This window comes from Plasmodium malariae, assembly GCF_900090045.1.
Source record: "Plasmodium malariae genome assembly, chromosome: 2".
Taxonomy (NCBI): domain Eukaryota; phylum Apicomplexa; class Aconoidasida; order Haemosporida; family Plasmodiidae; genus Plasmodium; species Plasmodium malariae.
Genome location: NC_041776.1, coordinates 626,582 through 649,127, shown reverse-complemented (window position 1 = coordinate 649,127; position 22,546 = coordinate 626,582). Strand labels below are relative to the sequence as shown.

The following is a 22,546-nucleotide window of genomic DNA, read 5'->3' as shown; positions in this document are numbered from 1 at the left end:
GATGTGAGGAAAAAAAAACAAAATAAAACAAATTAATTATGGCATATATATTTTCAAACCATTAAGAAAGAGCATTAAATAAGTCTAATGAGCAAATACATTTTTCTTGACATATAATAAAAGTTAAAATTTGCAGGTTGAACGTGTGTAAATGTTTATCACATGCATTGCGGGTTTCTACTATTTTTCTAATTTAACCATTTGGTATATTTATCCCCTTTGCATTTTTGCGTGTTAATGTATTATAGAAGGGCATGTCTATACACACATATGTGTTATATATGTATATATATATATATATATTAATCCATAAATCAGGCTTAGAAAAAGTAAAAAAATGACAATGCGATGGGTGGAAAACAATAAATTATGAAAAATGTATACACATGTATTGGTACACTAACGAACATATAGATGAGTGCCTAAACTCACTATGAGTTTTTTTTTTTTTTTTTACCCGTTCTGCGTAAGAATTAAATATACTACTATATTTTTCATGAAATGAATAAGAAAAACGTAAAAAATAAAACGCAAAAACAAAGAAACACCCCCCCTTATATGATACTATTTCTTAAAGGTTAAGTAAACATCTTCATTGAGGTGATCATATAAAACATTGTTGATAATATGTTCCTGAGTATAGTCAGGAAGATTTTCCAAATTGGAGCAGATAGAAGCCCCTATAAATTGACGTAAATTAGGGGATATTTTAGGAAGGAGAAAATTTATTTTATTTCCAAAATCTTTAATGAATGTTTTTTTTTCCTTTAGTACTTCATAGAATGTTTGTGTAATTTTTGAAATAATTCCCTTAATATTACTACAACCACCAACCAGTAATATATTATAAAAAACAGAGGATTCAAAAATATTCAATTTATCTACTATAGATGAAAGTAAAGAGTATATATTCTGCTCATGATCCATATTGAATAATATTTCACAAGCCTTCCATCTAGTGTTAGGTTCTATAATTATTTCATAATTTTTAAATTGATATAAAACATATTTATCACTGCTAAAATTAGTTTTTTCATTTTTTAAATAACAATATCTTATTTTCATATTTTCAATATTATCATCTGTCATGCTATCAATAACATTTAAAATTTCATCTAGAGGATATAAATTATAGTAATAGTTTAATAATTCAGATGATATATCTGTATCTATATTTTTTTTTTTTTCATGTACATTTATCACTTTTTCACCTGAACATGTCATATTGTTGTACCGATTATTATTAACGCTGTTAGAGCTAGCACCATTAGAACTGTACGTGATATCATTATTTGGATCTTTCCCTTTACACATATTTCTTTTTATGTATTGTTCTTTTAATAATCTTTTAATTTCATTATTGATATAAAATCCACCATTGTTTATATAGGTATAATGATGATATAAAGGAAATCCATTTATTATAGGCAACAATCTACAATTTAAATAACCCAAATCAATTACAACACATGTATTGCAGTTGCACAGATATAATGGAGATACTAAGTCGTTGATATAAGAAATTGAAGAATATTCAAAATTTTCTATTAAACTTTTACAAAGAGCATATTTAATTATTGTAGGGATAAACATATTCAAAACGACAATAACTTTTTTTGCCTTGTTACTTGTTTTAAGGAAATTATGAAATATTTTGAAAACAAATTCTTCAAAAAATTTGTTCCATAAGTTAATATCTTGGTTATATTTATATTCGTAATGGTAAATCAAGTTCTTTCCTTTTTCTTTTCTTTTCTCATTGGGTTCATGTTTTTCTAATTTATTATTATTTTCATCTCCATCGATGTAATTCCCTTCATCATCTTCAGCATATCCATTATATATGATACTTTTAGCCGAAGTAGCGTAATCCTCTGCACGGTTATGAGTAGAAAAGTTATCGGCACCTTCGGCAGGCGAAGCCATATTATTAGAAAAACTTACTTTCTTTGTTAGTTCATCCGATTTTTCTTTTTCAGTAGACAATGAATAACCTGTCTCTTTATATAACTCAGTTTCGCCCTTTTCCTTTTTTGAAAACATTTGTATTATCTCATAAATTTTATTTTTGTCTTCAACAACATTATGAAAATTTTCGTTGTAAAGAAAAAAATCTGGCGTGATATGAACCGATAGAGGTTTGTGTAATCCTGAAAAGCCTACATAGGTGTATTTTCTTCCTATAAAATATTAATAAGTAAATTGTGCGCATAAATAAACAACAGAATATTAACAAATGGCATGCACATACAATGTAAGCATGTTTCAAAAAGTTCTTAAAAGTAGTAGGAAAATGTACTCTCTTGAATATTTAAAAAAATTGGCATTAATAAAATTATACAAAGGCACACAAACGGAAAAAGTAAAAAATACATTGGGATATACATATGCACACATGAACACATGAATATATTTGTTGTGCTTTCCGCCTTTACCCATTTGTAGTATGTAGTATTTATATTCATTTTCGTAATCATTTTTTTTAAGCCTTTTTTCCATTTCTAAGTATACAGAGAAAACAAAAGGAATGTACGCCCACTATGTTAGTGTGTGGTTAATATATTTTCTTTTTTTTCCCCCTCTTGCTCATGAAGCTTTTTATGTATGTCTGTTTAATTTTTTTACGTATTTTCTTCTAAAATTATTAAACTATCACAAAGTAAATTAAAATTGTCAGTTGTCTACCTTAATTTGATCTCAAAAAGAAAAAAATCAGAAATAAATGTACAAATGTAATAAAAGCACAATTTTACAAGTATCATTATCAGAACACTGCTTCAAGTTACTCTTAGAACGCAGCACAATGTATATCCTTATGCACACTCTTGGCATATGAATTATCTCAATATTTATTTGTACATTTTTTTTTGTTTTCTTTTTTTTTTTGCCCTTTTTTCTTGCAATTTCGTACACATGTGTTATTAAACATAAAAGGAAAGGTCTATCTTAATATATAGTAAAAATAAACATTTTTAATTCTCTAAAAATATGTAACTGTACGGATAAAAAAGAAACAAAATAGAAGACCACTTTTATACAAAGTAAGGTGGAGAATACTGTTCTTAATTTGCAATTTGAGCAGTGCGTTTTTTAAATAACATTATTATTTTTTTTTCCTTTTTTTTTCCTTTTTTTTTTCTTTTTTATTACTTATTTTTTTCTTATTTCTTCCTCTTTTTTTTTCTATTATTTTCCTTCATTTTATTTAAATATTTTATTTATTAATTTATTTTTCATGTTGGAATTATTCCAGAAAAGTAAAATAATTTTCAATATGCTTTATTTCAAAATCTTCACTTTTACTATCTTTCATTTTTAAATAAACAAGTAACTATTTTATTACAATGACAATTACTTGTGTGATTTTTTTTTTTCTTTTTTTTATTGATTTCACCTTCTGAAAGCAAAATGGCAAAATAAAAAAAAAAAAATCTATATAATATTGTTCCATTTCCCCTATTTGCATATTCTTTTTTTTAATAAACAGTTCATGACTTCTAAGACAGTATGAATATTGAATATATTCTTACCTCATTTTGCTTAAACATTCGATAGGCACCCCATTTTTTTAATTATTAATTACTTATATTTACTAGCAATATAAATTTTTACCCCAGTTGTTAACAATACAGCGGTGGTATTTTGACAATTTAAATTTTAATCATTTTAAAAAAATTTCCATAAGCCTTCTAACATATACATGCGTATACGCATAAGTGTACATATATATACATTTATATGTTTACCTATGCACATGTAGATGAATTGGTGATAACATTTGTGCTAATTTCCGTAAGCGTTTAATACTCATTTTTTCCAAGAACAAAAGTAAAATTTTTAAAATGTAATGAAAAAAAAAAAACAGCATATACTCATTAAAAAAAGAGAGAAATAAAAGAAATACTTTTTAAGGAGCATAAAAAATAATAACAAAAGCGACTTTAAAATGGTATATGCTATTATTATAAAAGATGAAAATACATATAATAATGTACAGAAAAAGAATGAACACAATTCTGCAAACCAGAAGAAGAGTGAAAAAGATAATTGTACCTATTATGATAAAAAAACGGACAATCCTAGTAACTCTTTGAAGATTAACAAATATTCCATATTAAACTACTTTAATATAAAGAAGAAAGAAACGAAAAAAGACGATAACACGAAACACAACAATTTATTTAATAATAATGATTTTTTTAAAGATGATTTTTATGATGCTGAAGAAGACACCAATTATTCAAAACAAGAAGAATTTATTTTGGAATATATTAAGTATATATCTGAAGCGAGAAAATATAAAAAGAGGAACATCAAGGAACATATATTAAAACTGTTAATATTGTTGAAAAAAGAAGATGTATATTTAAAAAAGTATTGTCCCAAAATCTACCTTGCCGAATTAAAGAGAAAAAAAAAAAACTACAATTTAGACAATTCATATATTGACGAAAAAATATATATAAATAATATATATAACAAGAAAATAAAATGTACTAAATTTTTTTCAAATATAATAAATAATACCATTTATGAATATAAAGTAACCTATTGTAAAGAAAATAATTTGATAACTTTTCAATATTATGATGGTTATAAAAAATCTTATAAAATTTCGAACAATACTTTTTTTTACCTTATATCACATGACAAAAATGTGTTTCTTCATAATTCTATTCATGATACTTCTCCAAACGAAGAAATCGCTTCAAACAGCAACAGTAATAACATATTCATCTACACACTTGAAAAACATTTCGATAACAAACTGAAAGTAGAAGTAATAGATACAGAGAACAAAACAAATAAAATTGAGTCTGTCGTCGAGTATAAACCCATTCGAGTCTTTTATCATAATAATTATTTGTTTTTTATAAATCTTCTTAATAATTCAAAAAAAGGAAAATATTTTTCATACTCTATACTTAATAATAATTTTAATGAAAAAATTAGGATTGTATATATGTCAGCAGTTCATCCATTATATGCCAATATTATTATTAATGAGGATAACTATTATTTTTTTAGAAAATGTAAATATTTCTATGAAAGGGAAAAGATTTTTATATGGTCTGATGAATCTACGTATTTTTCACCTGAAGAAGGAAGGGTAAATCAAATTCCAAATATGAATATTGTACACATAAACTCTAATGTTAATATATGTATAGCATTTGAAGACAATACAAATACGTACTTTTTTTTTTATATTTTATATGACAAAGTAAGAAAATATAATAACAAATTTTTAAAAGAATATTTTAAAAACGAAAAAATAGACAAATTTCTTGTATTTCAACATTTTTTAAGTATAGAAAGAAAATTTTTTTTTTGTAAAAATCAAATATTTCATAATATTAATTTTAATACAGAAATATACAAGCCGCATATTATACTTACTAGCGGAGGTAATAAAAGTCTTCATAACAAAATTAAATTATGTTTATATGATAATGTCAATAATTTATTATTCCTCATACCCATATATCATAAATATATTAAGGATAAAATTAAAATTGTGAAGAATGTGCTAAATTTTACAACTATAAATATATCAAACGAGTTTTCAACATTTAAATATTACCCCTACAATATCTGTACATATATAAATAATGAAATAAATACAACTCACTTAAAATGTAGGGAGACTCCTTTAAATTTACAGCAGACCCTTATTAATGTATCAATTGGAATAGAAAGAAGATCCTATTTCAAATTTTTATTAGACCAAAAAATTAATATGCTAAAATTAAAAGGAAATCTAGAAGACAAATACAAACAAAAGAGAAAAAACAGAGAACACAAATATCACATTCTTGACATAAACAAAATGGATCATTTTATTATTATTTTAAATAAGAATGGCACGTTATATTTACTATCTGATGATGTATATGTTTCTAGTATATATTTATATAATAATAAAGCACAAATATATAATATGTATAACCCCGATTTATGCAACTTGACAGTGGACACAATAGATTATGAGAATAATAAAATTTCTTTGAAATCTTACAGAGTACATATTGATATATTACCGAAAAACCCCACTCTAAAAATACTTTTAACATTTTTCTATTATTATATATGTAAAAAAATTGCTCTTGAATTTTTTACCTTATGTATTTATGAATGTAAAAAGGAAGAAGAGAATAAGAGTATTTTCCACTTTATTAACATCGATATTTACTTTTTTCATAATCAAATATTTCCAAAAATGGATGACACACATATATATAATGATAACACAGGGAAAAGGGATAATGCCACTGTTACTACTACTACTGGTACTACTGCTACAGCTACCATCGCTACAACCCATACTCCAGTTTTAAGTAATGGCAAAAATTGTGCAAAAAAAAGTACTATATCAACAAATGGTCAAACGAATATCCGGGCTTTTTTTACCAATATTAAAAAAGAAAATATAGGAATGAATAGAGAAGAGGGGAATAAACAAGAACAGTGTAACCGTTCTGTCTATTGTCCTACCACCAATACAAATGATAATCATGTATCATATGACACAGAAAAGATTGATATGTTTAATATGAATTTTTTCGAAATAGAAAATATACATCATATAGAATTTAGTCGATTCATTTACTTATTTATCTTAGTTTGTGTAAAAGATTTAAAAATGTACAGAAAATTAGAAAAATATTTATATATTAAGGATGAAAAAAAGAACTATAAGACAATAGATGAATATAGCGAATCCAAGTTTAATTGTTTTTTATTCAATTACGAAACAGAAACAAATTGTAATAGTGACGAGTTCTTTCCTTCTTCATCTAATTCATGTACACATAATAAAAAAAATTTAGACAAAGGGGCACATGCAAATGGAACGAGGATCATATCATCTAGCTCCATTGAGTGTAATGTGGATTACCATAGCTCTAGCACTTCCAACTTCAATAGCGATATGGCCAATCTAAATTTCACCAAATCAAAGAAGCTTATGGAGAGGAAAAATTCCAGTCGTGATATGATTAATTATTACAACATTATAAAGAATTTCCTAAATTATTTACAAAATAAATATAAGCATATATATAATAACAAATATTTAATATTAGCATATCTGCATTTATATTTTGATGAAATTAACATTTGCGAATATTTAGACCAAAATATAAAAGACGATGTAATATTAATAATTCTTATTTTGTCGTATACTCTAAATTTATATAATTTTATGTTTCATTATATGAATAAATTAAGTAACGTAAAAAGAAAAATTCTATATACTTTTTACCAACATATATGTAAGAAATACTATAAGTGTGAGTTACTTAAAAAGCAAAAATTTAAGAAAGAATTATGGCTCATCGAAAATCGTGAAATTAGCAAAACTAACGAAGAGAGTTTTTCAAAAACAAATAATGAAATGAGCTCAGGAAAATTAAATTACTGTAATAAATACAAATATGAAAAACACATCGATAGTTGTGTCTCACTTAACGAAATATCACACAATAACACATTGAATGTTTACATGATTAATGATGGTAAAAATACAAATATTATCACACAGAGTTACGGTTTTAAAATGTACAAATTTATAAATAATTATTTGAAAAAAAAATTTACTCAGTTAACTAATATTCCCAATACAATGGGGATAATATATCAAATAACAAATTCAAGCGGAACAGAAAATAAAACAAATGACATTAACTACTTTGTGAATGCATCTCATTTCTTGCAAAATATAGAACTACCCTCAGACAAACTAAAACTGAAATACGAATGCTATATAAAGGAAGTAGAAAAGGTTTTTAATATAATTCTGAAAGGAGAAGAAATGACGAATAACAAAAGTGATAAAAATGGAAAAAGTGAAAAATGTGTAAATAATATAAATAACATTCGCCACTGCTACAAGAACTTCCAGTCGTTTAAATCATCGATACTTTATAATGATCGATTGAAATTTTTGTATTATTTTTACCCCTTATATTTTCCATTAAAGAACATTTTAATAATATCTTACATGAGTTTATTTTACCAAGAAAACCTCAAAGAAAAGATATTAAATAACATCTTTTATAAGAATATAATTAAGAACGAATTAGACACGATATATTTACCTGTTTTTAATTTAGATTTTATGAATACTGATGAAGAGAAAATAACTCGAACACAAAATAAAAAAGGAAAAAAAAGAAAAAAAGAAAGTGTAAAGAGTATAAAAAGCATAGAGAAATTATATGCCAACAATCTTCTTAATGAGAAAAAGATGAAAAAAAATTTTATTAAAAAATTAACCTGTGACGGACACATGGACAGAGGTAGTGTATGTACTGTAACCAGCTCCTCAAGTTATAAACATGTTAGTAATAAAAAAACTTTAAAAAAGTTTGAACACTCTGATAGTGCTTCGGATGGCTTAACCACACACTTAAAAAAAAATAATCAGATGCTAAATACAGATATAGTTTTTTACCAAAAAGGAATTTATTCATGCTCATCCAACTTAAAATATTTTGACTCATTAAACATAGCTGATATTAATCTTGTGAATATACCTCTAAAAAGTATATTTTATGAAAACCTATATATGCTAAACAAGTATTCACATATTATCTATATGATGCTTTTTAGCACGAATCAGTGGTTTCAAAATATGCATGATACCAAAAGTTTGATCAATAACGTTAATTGTTTCGAAGTAACAAAAAAAAATTGTACTATTAATCGGTATTATAATAATCTAAATATAAGGGGAGAAGAAAAAAAAGACATCTTGAATCTACACAGAAAACTTAAAAAAAATGATGATATGTGTGTAGATAACTCTACTTATAAATTAGGGTTAAACAAGAAAAGCAGTAAAGAAAAGAGAAAAATAGATGAACGCTCCTTTTTTATGAAAGGCGAATTTGTATTTAATGCAGAACACTCAATGGTTGAAATACTTAAATTTATCGATTGTTATAAAATTTACAATTTTGAAAATCCCTACTTCTATATAAGTATAAATAGAGAAGACCTTTATTTCAACAAATGCTTTGATTTATATAATACGCAGTTAAAAAAAAATTTTTATAAAATTTTAGAAATTTTGAAAGGGAATAATTACAATTTTATCCTCAATAGCAGCAACAAAAACTGTGATAGAAAGAAAAGAAAAAAAAAGGAAAAATATATTGGAAGAGGAGAAGAAGAAGAAGACGTTAAAGAAGGTCATGCAAATAGCAGTTTTAACAAAAAGAATAATATCGTGCAGAAAAGTTATCTAAGTAAATATAAGATATTAAAAGACTGCTGCTTTTTTTTTGATACTTTTAAAATGGACAGAAACATTTCCTCATGTTATTTCCCATATAATAAAGACCCTGTAGTTGTCTATTTAAACAATTTTCATAATTACTATTTTTCAAAATATTATAAAAAACGAAAAATGCATTTATTAAAAGATAAAGATTATACTAATGATCAAAGCAAAGATTTAATTGATTTAATTGATTTGCAAAATACCTCTGATAGTTTGGAGAGTGCCTATATTCATAAACATAAATACAATAAAAAAAACATAAATAAATATATAAAAAAGATAATTAAATTAGTTAATCTAAACAAATTAGAGGAAAAGAAAATATTAATTGATACCAAAATTAATGGAAATATAGATAAAGTACTAGATTTAATGCATTTATATTATACTTTAGAAAAAATTTATAAAATGAAATATATCTGTATGCTTAACATTAGTGAAATTAATTTTTTCAATATAATTAATTCTATTCATTATAAACCACATATAAACTTTAACATCAAATATGATCTCTATGTGTATCTGTTTGAATACAAACATAACCAAAATCGTTTAAGCAATATTTCTGTACCTGTTAATGATAGTTTTTCATTTAATTTACTGTCTAGAGCTTATAATAGAGGAATAATGGATGGTTCAAATAACCACGCGAGTGCCACTCTCCAACATCTTTATAGTTCCTTTAATGATAGCAATTATTCTATCAATCATCATCTCAACAATAGGACAAACAGCTACGGTCAAAGTGATGGTATTAATGACCCGAATGTTAATAATGAAAATAATATCTATACAAATAATAATAACAGATACAATGATACTACTGTCGTAGGTGCGAACGTTTCCTTTAACGGTGCTCCTAATGGGCAAAGTAACAACGAAAATGTGGGTATATTGAATAATGGTACAAGTGTAAGTGGTGCATTACACACTGATATGCCATACGACAATTACTACCCCGATTTTGATAGCAACAACAGAAGAACAATTAATGACAATTTTAATGAGCCCTCAGAAGTTACTATGCTCAACAGGAGAATAAGAGAATTTAACAGCTATTGGCATACGAACACAAATAATTTAAGAAGCTATAATAATATCAATTATAGAAGTCTAAGAAACAGTTCAAGGAATATACAAAACATTAACTCAGGTAGTGGGCTCATTTATAATCAAAATAGAACCCCAGATAGGGACTCAGGTAATGTTATCCCGCAAAATCACAGGCATACTTTAAACTTGCAAAATTTAAGTAGCACAGTGGGTAATTATAGAGATAGGAATATGACCAATTCGTTTAGTAATAATGAAGTTAATAATGGTTGTAATAATAGCGGCATTAATAATAGTAGTGATAACAGTAGTGATAATAATAATAGTGGAAACAACAACAATAACAACAACAATAATAATAACAATAATAATAATAATAATAATAATAATAATAATAATAATAATAATAATAATAATAATAATAATAATAATAATAATACTAGAAATGGTATTAACAATATGGAGAACATAAATATGGACAATTTTGAGAACAACTCAATTTACAGCTATCCAATAAATAACAACAGCAATAATACGGGTAATGATAACAGTAATGATAATGGTAATAATAATGGGAATGATGAGGGGGATAATAATAATAATAATAATAATAACCTCAGCTCTGTGAACTTCGTTAGAGTACGCTCATCCGTCACATTTAACACCCCCCACGTTACTCATTATCGTTATAAATTAAACAAGCTAAAATATAGTTTAAAAAAAAGAATTAAAAAAAAAATTAATAATTTAAAACTAAAAGTAAATAGCTTATTAAATTCTTTAAATGTTGATATGAAAAGTGATAAAATAGAAAAGATTTTTACGCTAAATAAATATTTCAAAAGACTTCAAAAATCTAAAGAGGTTTTAAGAAATTTTAACCCAATTCCAATGAAAGAATTAGCTAATAAAATAGGTTTTCCTTCTTCTTCTTCTCATACGGACGATTTTTTTAATCATTTTCAGACAAATAATAGTACATCTCAAAATATTCTCTTCCATAGGGAATCACTAAGAAATAATAGCCAATTACAAAATAATGAAAATGAACGAAATGAAAATCAAGATTCACCTATATCTGCTACGTCCTCGTCTATTCAGGATAGCCAATATAACAGTGAGTATAACAAAACGTGTAATATACCTAACTATTACATAAACTCCTCTCCAAGAAGTGCAAATGTTAATACACATAATTGGAATAACATGAACAACAATAGTCATAACATAATTGAAAGTACTGGAAAACCAAACAGCAGTGATAGGAACTATCTAAACTGTAATTTGAACGACTCTTCTAACGACGAATTTTATTCAAGTAATTTTTTATACACACCTAACAAAGCCATAAGCGGTTCTGTGGGTAATGAAAAAATAATTAATGATATCTCTTTTGATAATATCAACCGAAGATATAGCTGTAATGAGTCAGTTAATGATCAACAGCAAAGAAGAGACAGTCATATATCGTTCCTATATTATGATAGAAGAAACAGTTATTTGTTAAATAACGATAGGCGAGACAGTAATGCATCATTCCATGTTATCACAAGAACTAATTCTAACATTCTGGAGGAACAGGAAGAAGAGGAGGAAGAAGAACAAAGAAGAGGATACAACAATGTAGCAAGTGAAAATATATTTTCACGTAGTACTCTATTACTGCAAAATAGGATATCCTTTAATTCTTCTAGGAGTGTTAGAAATAGTTTGGTATCTAATGGAAATCAAAGGGAACATACTAATTATTATAGTGATATTATGTTGTCTAGTAATAATAACACATCTATAGAAGAGTATAATAACAATATTTATGATGCATATAATTTTAGTGATAAACGAAAACTCAAGAGAAAAATAGATTATTTTGATTTCACCTTTGACAAATCTAAATTTATTAAATATAACAATTTTGTAAATGGGAAAATAAGAAATGTGTTCAAATTACAATGCTCCTTATGTCAAACTATCTTATACAAAAAATTTGATGATACAGATAAAAAGAAAAATAGTATTTTATTAAATATTGTAAATGATGAAAATTATTTATATAAATTTTTAAATAAGAATTACAAATACTGTGGAATTTATTTTTTAGCAGGTTTAATATACGGTTTAGGTCTATTACAATTTTACAAAAATGTCAAAATTTCTATACTATTACAATATATTTTAAAATTTAAAAATAGATGTTTATATATTTGCTCTATTTTAGGGCTTTCCCTTTCATTAATATCATCAAAAAATCATGAGTTAACATCGATATGTATTAGTGCACTATTTAAAGAATTATATGATAATAAGAAAATTAACTACGAGCATTTACTATTTCATTTAATGAATGAAAACGGTTCTAATGAGAATAATTATAAATTTGTTTTTTATAAAAAAAAAAAAAAATAATAATAATGAAGGACAGGAACACATTTCAAGCATTGAAGAATTTAGAAAAAACACTTTTGACAAAATCATAGATAGTAAAAATAACAAGAAAGAAAATAAGAATGATCCAGAATATTTTAATATGTTGTATGCATATGATGACGAATTATCGGATGAAGACACATCCACAGTGCATATATCAAGTGACACATCATCTGTTTCAAATAATACAACTGATAGAAATTTAAACAGAAGCCGAATCATAAATCATTTAGATGAATCTAATATATATGAGAATAATGAGAGACCTATGGAGGAAGCAGATTATAATATCACTCAAGAAAATAGCCATGTGAATTCTGATCCTCCAGGTTTTCAAAACAGCGGGAGTGGAATATTCATTGAGCCATGTAGTTATGAAAGCAATGATAATAGCAGTAACAAACTTTGCAATAACAAACATTGTAATGACAAACTGTGCAGTGACGGACTGTGTACTGACAAACTTTTGGAAGTGGGAGAATGTCAAGAGGTTGCATCTTATGACCCTGAAGGTCATATACCCCATGATAATATTCATGACTTTAGCAAAAATGGTAATATAAACATATTGAATAATAATAATAATAGTAAGTACAATAATATTGATGATATTTGCTCTCTACTAAACGTTTCAATAAATGACTCGATAGATTCGGAAAATTCAGGTGACAGAGATACAACCACAGCACTAAAGGAAAAGGGGGGAAAAAAGAGTCAAAATGATCAGGAGAAAAAGGAACAAATGGAACAAGAGGGGCAAACGGGTTCCATGGGGCAAACAGAACAGACAAGACGGATGGGAAAAAATTGGAAAAGGAGGAATAATATATACAGAAAAAGGAAAAAACACCTAGACAACTTAGTCCTTAGTAGCAACTTCCTTTGTCTAGGGTACTTGCACATGAATAGTGAAAATAAGTATTTAACAAAATGTATTTTAAAACTACTGCAAAAGAGTAATTTAAGTAAATTAAATTTGTTATGTATGTTTTGGTCCATTGGAAGTATTAATTTTAAAAAAGGAAATATATTTGACCATCTTATTAGATGTTTATTTTATTTTATAAATGCTAATATACCTTATAAATTGCATAAGAATAATTTTGTAAAAAGTTTTTCTTTGAAACATTTAAATTATGATGAAATGTCTTACGATACAATGCACATGATCATATCATCAGCTATATCTGTGTCCCTATGTTTTTTTAAAACTATTAATATTCATGCTTTTAACATGATTTTTATGCCTATGAAAATGGAGCACATATATTATTTTAACAACTACGAAATGATGGTTAAATCATTTGCAAGGAATATGATTATTTTCGATTTTGTGGAGCTATCTCATGAGTACATTTTGTCAAATATACCAATATTTTTAAGAATTTTACCCAATGATTTGAATAAAAATAATAAAAGTAAATTACCATATATGCATTTAATTGATAAAAATGGAAACTTCAAAGATAAAAGTGTAGAGAGGAAACTTTTTTTAAAAAATGGATACCTAAATTTAGATCATGATTTTGTATGTAATGAATTAAATAAAGTTTATGATAATGGGTATTATTTTTTTTTAGACAAAAATAATTTTTTTAATTGTTATAATAATCATATTAGACAAAAGGAAAAACATCTGAGATATTTCTTTCATGGGGAAAGAGTCAATTCATGCGATCGCACTAGCAGTAATAGGGGTTACTCTAATCGTTGCAACGGAGGAACGCTTAATTGTACATTTTCTGTTGATAGTGATAATAACAATAGCGAAATTATAGGAGACCATAACAGTGATAGTAAAAGTGATAACAGTAAAGTTATCAATAGAAATAGTAATAAGGACAATAACAGTGATATTCAAAGTAAGTATAATTGCAGTGTACACACAAACGGCGATTGCGGAAATAATGAATATAACATTTGTTGCAGTAATGATGGAACAGATATGTATAAATACGAGCAAATTAACAGCGCTCGAAGGAGTAATAACCAAAAATTATTAAAAGACTACACGTTTGTGTATAATTGTGAGATGCTACGTTATTATATCATTCTTGGTGTATTACAAGTTCTTAGCCTAAAATACCTATCAACACATAATAAAGAATTTAAAAAAATATGCTTTGACTATATTTCATATTTTGATAATATTAATAAAGATGTTTACGCAAAAAAAAAGTTAGAAAAATTATATAAAAAAATTAATTACTTAGTCCAAAAAATTAAGAATAGTGCGTATAAGGAAAAAATAGGTAGAAATATTTCTCCTGAGGTAAATAATATTTTTTCTCAATCAAAAAAAGGTAAACCTCATCAATATGACGAAAAGTTTATGACTACCCTTAACAGTGGATCGAATGACAAAATGATATGTGACAAAACAATGAATGATGACATATTTTACCACACAATGGATAATCTAGTAAGGAACGAAATTGGACACAAGCAGAAGAACGATGCGAAAGATGATCAGAGAGATGTAACTCAAAAAGATATGAATAATCAAATTAGTGATAGCTTTTATAACTTCATTGCACATATAAATCAAGATGACTATTCGACTGATTCAAACGTTAGTGATAAAAAAAACAAAAATAGAATTATTACACTACTGGGCAGTGAAACACTACAAGATGTTGAAAGCACTCAAGGAGAAAAAATGCGAAAAGACAATGGCCAAGTGATAAATGACAAAAGGAACAAAAAAATTAGTAGTATTGACAACCGTAGGTATAGTGCTACCTACGCACACATATACAAGCTTATCTTGAAATATGTTAAGAAGATTAAAAAAATTAAAAAGTACCTCGACAATTCGTATACCGCTGATGCTGCTACTATTGCTACTACTACCAGTAATGCCTATACTACTGCTGGTAAAGAAAATCAGGTAAGAGGTCGCCTGACGATGAAAAATTCAGAAATAGATCATGACTACTTATACAAAGTTAAAGAAGAAGACATTAATGATATTGTTAATTTAATTTATCAATGTTTATCTCTAGTTTTTGTCGGAAGTTGTGATAAATATTTGAATAAAAAAATAAAAAACAAAATAAACAATTTAATAAATATCAGAGATAAGAATACGAATAATTTATATTATTATTATTTAGGTTATGTTAACTTAGGATGTGGTAAATATGTCTTAAAAAAAAAAAAGGATTTGTCGATATGTACACTTACATTAATTTTATTTAGCTTTTTTCATATATATGATTTATCATCTCACTTTATCATTCATTTAATAGAATTTCTGTATGTCCTATTAATGGATAAGCGAGTTTTAAAAATTTACGACGTTTCATCTAACGAATTTGTTAATTTACCTATACAATTGATCTATACAGAAAAAGTAAGCATATATACCTTGAAGAGAAAGTTTGCAAAGGAAGATATAGGAAAGAGAACACTCAATAATACAACACTAAATGATAATTTGTACATACATAAAACGAATTATACAAATTTCAATAGAAAAATATTGTTATTCCCTAGTGCCATTCCCCACATAAATATAGTAAACATTTCCATTGTTAACAGCGGATATTATAATGTAAGTTTTTCAAATATTGATGAAGGAGAAAGGAACAATAACGATGATTCTAATGGTGGCAATAAAGGTAAAAATGGTCATATGATCAATAGAATTAATAGCAGTAAGAATAGTGTAATAAAAAAAATAATAAAGAGGGGTATCATATTTGTTAAAAAAAAAGAATATAATAACAACGCCATGGTCGATCATAAACATGTGCTTTTTACTGACAGTTTTCATTACAACTATAAGAGGGAAGAATTTAAGAGCATCATATTTAATACCGTTTTATTTAACAATAAATCGTGGAATGAACAGAAGGCGCTTACTGTCAGAGAAAATCAATGTGAAGATGAAGATATATATGAAAAAAAAAAAAAAAAAAATTACACTAATGATACAGTAACTACCGAAATGTATAACATAGTTAATCATTTCAGCATTTGGAATAATGAAAATTCATACATAGTTAACACTATTGAAAAAAAGAATGTTGTAAGAAACAAGCTTACGAAACATATCACAAATCAATATAAGACATCTAAATTCTTATTAGAAGTAATTAAATATTACAGGAAAAACCGGTTCATTTATTCGGACAACGCTTTGTTACTATTTCAGATAAATAATTGTTATATACATAAAAATATAAATGAAATATTAATGTTAAAGTATTATCTAAAAATAGATGAAGTAGACACTAAAGAAGACATGAACTGGAGGGAACATCTATCTGATGAGAAGTTTTCAAAACTGTTTTTACATTTCAATGAAGAATTTACAAAAATATTTAGAAAAATTGAAAACTTTAATAAACAAAAGAAAAACCAAAAAGAGTATTTCGTGCGTCTTATATATTTGTTAATGTCAAATTATTATAAAAGAAAGGAACCCGAGTGCTCGAATAATTGTACATCCCCACATATGAAAGAACACAACGAAATAATGAATGCTTTATATGACCTTGTGAATAAAGAAGGATTCATTATTACTGATAAGAAAGATGAAATTAAACATGAAACAAATATTAATAATACATCCTTTTCACCTATTATAATCGTGAACAACATTTATAATAATAAACATTTCAAAAATAATATATACACGCTTTACTACAAAAGTAAAGAAAAAAACGAAAATAATTTCCTAAACGATATCAACAGTTTGTTAGTAGAATATTCGATAAATAGGATAAAAGCATTTACCAAATATCAACTAACAAATGAAGTGTACAACAATTATTATTTTTTTCTTTTAATACAAAACTTGCATATAGACAAAAGCATAAATTATTTATATTTCTTGTCTTATATTTATAATTCCTTTTACTTCTTTTATGATTTCTTTTATAAATACTGGAAAGACCATTACTTAGGATGTATGTCAAATGTAAACGAAAAAGGGCAACACAAATCAGACAAATGGTGTGAGAGGAACAAAAAAAAAAAAAAAATTATCTACGATTTAGAATTCTTTGATTATTTTACAAATATTCAAAAAGGAGAAAAAATTATATGCATAGATGACACAAATTGTTATAGTCACTTATACAAATATGTATTCCCCTCAATTTCGAACAGCTGTTATTTTCTACAAATATGTAAAAATAGGAGTACAAATGTGGGTAATAAATATATGGATAAACATATGGATAAACATATGGATAAACATATGGATAAACATATGGATAAACATATGGGTAAACATATGGGTAAAAGTTTAAGTAGCAGCAAAATGGATAAAAAGAGTGAGAAAAATACCGCTAGTCCAAACACCCAAAAGACTGATATACATGTGCAGGAGTATGCTCCATACATTACGGAAAGAAAAAAAGAAATATTTCAAACTTGCATTTATGATGAAATAAAAGATTTGCTTAGTTGTAATTTAGAACACCTTAAAATAATGGAAACGATGTATAGAAATTCTGCCGCAAAAATTAGCTTAATGAAATATTTACCATTTTTCAACAATGATAATTATTTTGTATATTTTTTTGAAAATAATATAAAATTAATAAAGACAATTTTCTTACAATATTATCACAAAGGGTATATTAATAAATTCATAATTTTTAACAACACCAAAATTAGTGTAGAGCATTCGAATAATCTTATATATTTATTTACTCAATACAGCAATTTTCCTAATTATTACACTTTTTGGAATACAATAATGAATGATCTAGATAACTTTCTTTTTATTCCTCAGTATAGACATTTCTATGATTATAAATATAACAAGTACATTCGTTCCCATATATTTAGCGCAAATAAAGTCCTTACAACAACTATTAATTTATTGGAACATCATGGGAAAAAGACAAATCAAAAAAAGAATTTTAAAAAAATTATAATTAGAAATAGAGTTAATAAATGTTACCGTTGTACAAATACAAAAAAGAAGAAACTTCATTCGTTACTTCTTTGTCAAAATATGATAAGAGATTATTTTAAAAAAGGAAAAAAGAAATACCACAAACCTATTGGTACTCCTCCATTTACCAGGTATGATCAAAATTACCTTAAACACAATAAATATAAAAAAATAAATAGAAAGTTAATTGACAAAAATTATGAGTTATTATATGTAACAAGGAAAAAAAAAGATAAACACTATTACTCCTTTCTAGTCCTCAAAAGAATAATACAAATTGCTCAAAATAATGTAAAAAATAAAACATGTAAAATTAGAATGCCCTTATTAAAAAATTTAGTTTCGGGCAAGTTACATAATACATACAATTTTTTTAAACATTGGTTGAATAAAAGTGAATATATATCAAATAAATTAATTAGCACATTTCATATTTCATTAAATTCCAAATGCATTAATTCATTTTTCACAGATATCTTATTTTGCTTTTTTATTGGAAATTTATAATGCCATTGTATAATAAATGGACACAATTTTTTTTTTTTTTTTTTTAAACTCTTTATTTGTTTTTCTATTTTTCATTACTCTACATATTATCTTCAATTGTTTTCCTTTTTCTTTTTTTAACATTATGAAAGAGTATTCTTTTTTCTCTGGCCTTCTACATTTGTGTTGTATTTACATGTATTTTTATTTTTCTTTCAAAATGAACACTTTTTAATGCTATTTTTTAGCCCTAATTTTTCAAAGATCATTTGTTTAAACGCAAAAAAAAAAAAAAATAAAAATAATAATAATAATAAAATATAAATTCAATATAATGAAAACCAAAAATTATATAATAAATCAAAGCAAAGCACAATAAAATAAGGTAGAATAAAATAGATTGAATCCTTTTTTTCACCTCTTGAGATATTTTTACACAAACGCAACATCATCTATTTTTTGTTCACCTTTTTCAAAATTTTGTTCTAAAAATTGCACTATTTTTTTCTGTTTTTTTATCATAAACCATTCTAAGTTCTTTGTGAATATGCTTTTTTTTCACCTTTATAATAAATGCTACTCCTTTACAAATATATACAATATGCTTAAACTTAGGCATATTTTGCAGAAGTACTCGAAACGAGTATGTGTCTCGTTCATATTTAGATGGGTATTTTTTCTTTTTCAAAAATTCGAAGAGTAGATACAGTTTCGCCACTCGAAAGTTTTTTTTTTTTTTTACTCATCTATATATTGAGGTTCCAACGGAAAATTTCTTCACTTTTCCCTCGTAAATTTTTTTTAAAAAATATACTCTATTGATTTTAATGCTACTACATTAAATTCGAGCTTTCCTTCCACAAATAAAGCTGCATATATTATGTATGTATCCCTGGCAGGATTCTGACTTTATTTTCTGTTTTGATATTGTACAATTTTTCCTCAGCGTAAAACTTGAATTCAAACATATTACGTAGATATAAATACATATATGTAAACATACTTATAGATACAAATTCATTTGTATATATTTATATCTTAAGGTTTATACATTTTTTTGTTAAAAAATCAAACCTCTTACAGTCACTCAATACAGTACGTAAGGTTAAAATAAATAACATGGTGTACACTTCATTTTATAAAAAAAAAAAATTTACTAAATTTTTCAGTGAAAATATCAAAAAAAAAAAAAAGGAAAAAAAAAAAAGGCATATAAAAGAATAAAATAAAAATTAAAATGTATGCGTTTCGTTTCAAGTTGTAATATATACAGTTTACTTTTTATTTTTTCTTGAAATGATTTATACTATATAAAATAAAATAAAAATAAATAAATAAAATAATAATTATTATAAATAAGGTTTAAATCTCAATAAAACAATTTCATGCTTTTTTTAATATTTATTCTTTTCATTAACTTCTTTTCCCGAGACTTAATAATATATATATGCATAGATAAACGCTTGAAAAAGTTATAAAATAATGTAAATATATATAAATACACTCATTTTTTCACCTTTTCCCTTTTTTGAATAACGTGAAAATAATCTTTTCGAGTTTACCATTTTTGTGTAAAACGTTTTTAAGAAAAAGCTGTTATATCAATGATATAATAGATTATTACTTATTAAATGTAATTTTATTTATAACAAAATTTTCTTTTTATATTTACGAAATTTATTTAAAAATCACACTTTTAAATTTTAAGTAAAAATGGCGGAACTTGGGAGGAGCAAAGCCGATTTAGGTGATTGTCGTTTTTATGAAAAGAAGTTTCCCGAAGTTGACGACTTGATTATGGTTAAGGTTAACAGAATTGAGGATATGGGGGCATATGTTTCCATTTTGGAGTATAATGATATGGAAGGTACATGAAAAAGATTAAGTAATATAACAAAGGGGAGGGGAAATGAGAACGGATAAGAATATAAGTATATATATATGTATATGTATAGGTGTATGTATGCATATATACGTGTGTATGGGCGTATGAACGTTCCCACGTGCAGATATGTCCAACGTTTAAATATGGCACGTTTAACATTTTTTGTGAGAGAATCAAATAAATTATACTTACTCAAATGGAATTATTAATTACTGCACAAAGTTTTTGTAGGCTCATAATGTGCAGAGCTCATATGCATATAGTTATGGTTCATCCTTTAAATGAATTTGTTTATCCTGTCGAGTGTAGCATTTGATAACATAGTTGTGCACACTCTTACCTAATTTTTTTATAGGTATGATTTTAATGTCTGAATTATCGAAAAGAAGATTTCGAAGTGTTAATAAATTAATTCGTGTAGGTAGGCATGAAGTAGTTTTAGTGTTAAGAGTTGATAATCAAAAAGGATATATCGATTTATCAAAAAGAAGGGTATCTCCGAAAGATATAATTAAATGTGAAGAGAATTTTTCCAAATCTAAGAAAGTACATCAAACAGTTAGGCATGTTGCACAAAAACACAATATGACTGTTGAGGAATTAAATAAAAAAGCCATTTGGCCCTTATATCAAAAATATGGACATGCATTTGATGCTTTAAAAGAAGCAACTATGAATCCTGATGTTGTTTTTAAAGATTTAGATTTAGATGAAAGTATAAAGGAATCTCTCCTTGCAGATATAAAACTTAGATTAACACCTCAAGCATTAAGATTAAGAGGAAGAATAGATGTTTGGTGTTTCAGTTATGAAGGTATTGATGCAGTTAAAGAAGCTTTAAAAAAAGGAAAGGAAATTTCGAATAACGAAGTAACTATTAATATCAAATTAATAGCACCTCCCCAATATGTTATCGTTACTTCATGCCATGATAAAGATCTTGGTATGTCCAAAATTCAAGAAGCTATGAAAGTTATTAGTGACAAAATTAAAGAATACAAAGGAGGCGATTTTAAACAGCAAGGTGAAATTTTGGTCATAGGAGGGGATGACGAAAAAAGATTAGATGAATTGTTAGACAAGCATGATGAACTATCTAGCGATGAAGACTACAATAGTAGTGATGAAGACGAAGAAAATTCAAGCGAAGATGAAGAAAATTCAAGTGAGGAGGAAGAAGAGGATTAAACACAGGATACGCAATGTGACAAATAAAATTGGTATGAATTTTACTTCTAAGGGGAAAAATATTTTTCCCATTTTGGTATGAAGTTTAGATGAAAGGGAGGAAACATTTTTCCTTTTTCTTTTTTTTATCTCATATTTTGTATTTTTTTTTTTTCCACTGCTTAGCATCATAAATATGAAATTATAATTAATTCAAAACCATATTTTCTCATGTTTTTCATGTGAACATCTTTTATTCCTTTATAAGTTTTAACATAAAAAATATTGTTATCCCATTGCTACATTAATTACATATTACACTTACCTTAAA

General features: G+C 25.7%; 3 protein-coding genes across 3 annotated transcripts; 2 read left to right on the top strand and 1 right to left on the bottom strand.

Moving 5' to 3' along the window:
* Positions 1–564: 564 nt before the first annotated feature.
* PmUG01_02022800 (actin-like protein, putative) lies at positions 565–2,499 on the bottom strand (the record flags this gene model as incomplete). The annotated part of the gene is made up of 2 exons (XM_029008707.1): positions 565–2,180; positions 2,436–2,499. 2 exons carry the CDS (start codon positions 2,497–2,499, stop codon positions 565–567), a joined length of 1,680 nt encoding a protein of 559 aa, XP_028860240.1.
* A 1,447-nt stretch (positions 2,500–3,946) lies between these two features.
* PmUG01_02022700 (conserved Plasmodium membrane protein, unknown function) lies at positions 3,947–19,184 on the top strand (the record flags this gene model as incomplete). Its single annotated transcript, XM_029008706.1, is given in 2 exon segments — positions 3,947–12,724; positions 12,738–19,184. The coding sequence occupies 2 exon segments, from the start codon at positions 3,947–3,949 to the stop codon at positions 19,182–19,184; spliced, it is 15,225 nt and encodes a 5,074-aa protein (XP_028860239.1).
* Positions 19,185–20,876: 1,692 nt separating this feature from the next.
* On the top strand, positions 20,877–22,236 carry PmUG01_02022600 (eukaryotic translation initiation factor 2 subunit alpha, putative; the record flags this gene model as incomplete). Its single annotated transcript, XM_029008705.1, has 2 exons — positions 20,877–21,030; positions 21,404–22,236. The coding sequence occupies 2 exons, from the start codon at positions 20,877–20,879 to the stop codon at positions 22,234–22,236; spliced, it is 987 nt and encodes a 328-aa protein (XP_028860238.1).
* Positions 22,237–22,546: the final 310 nt, after the last annotated feature.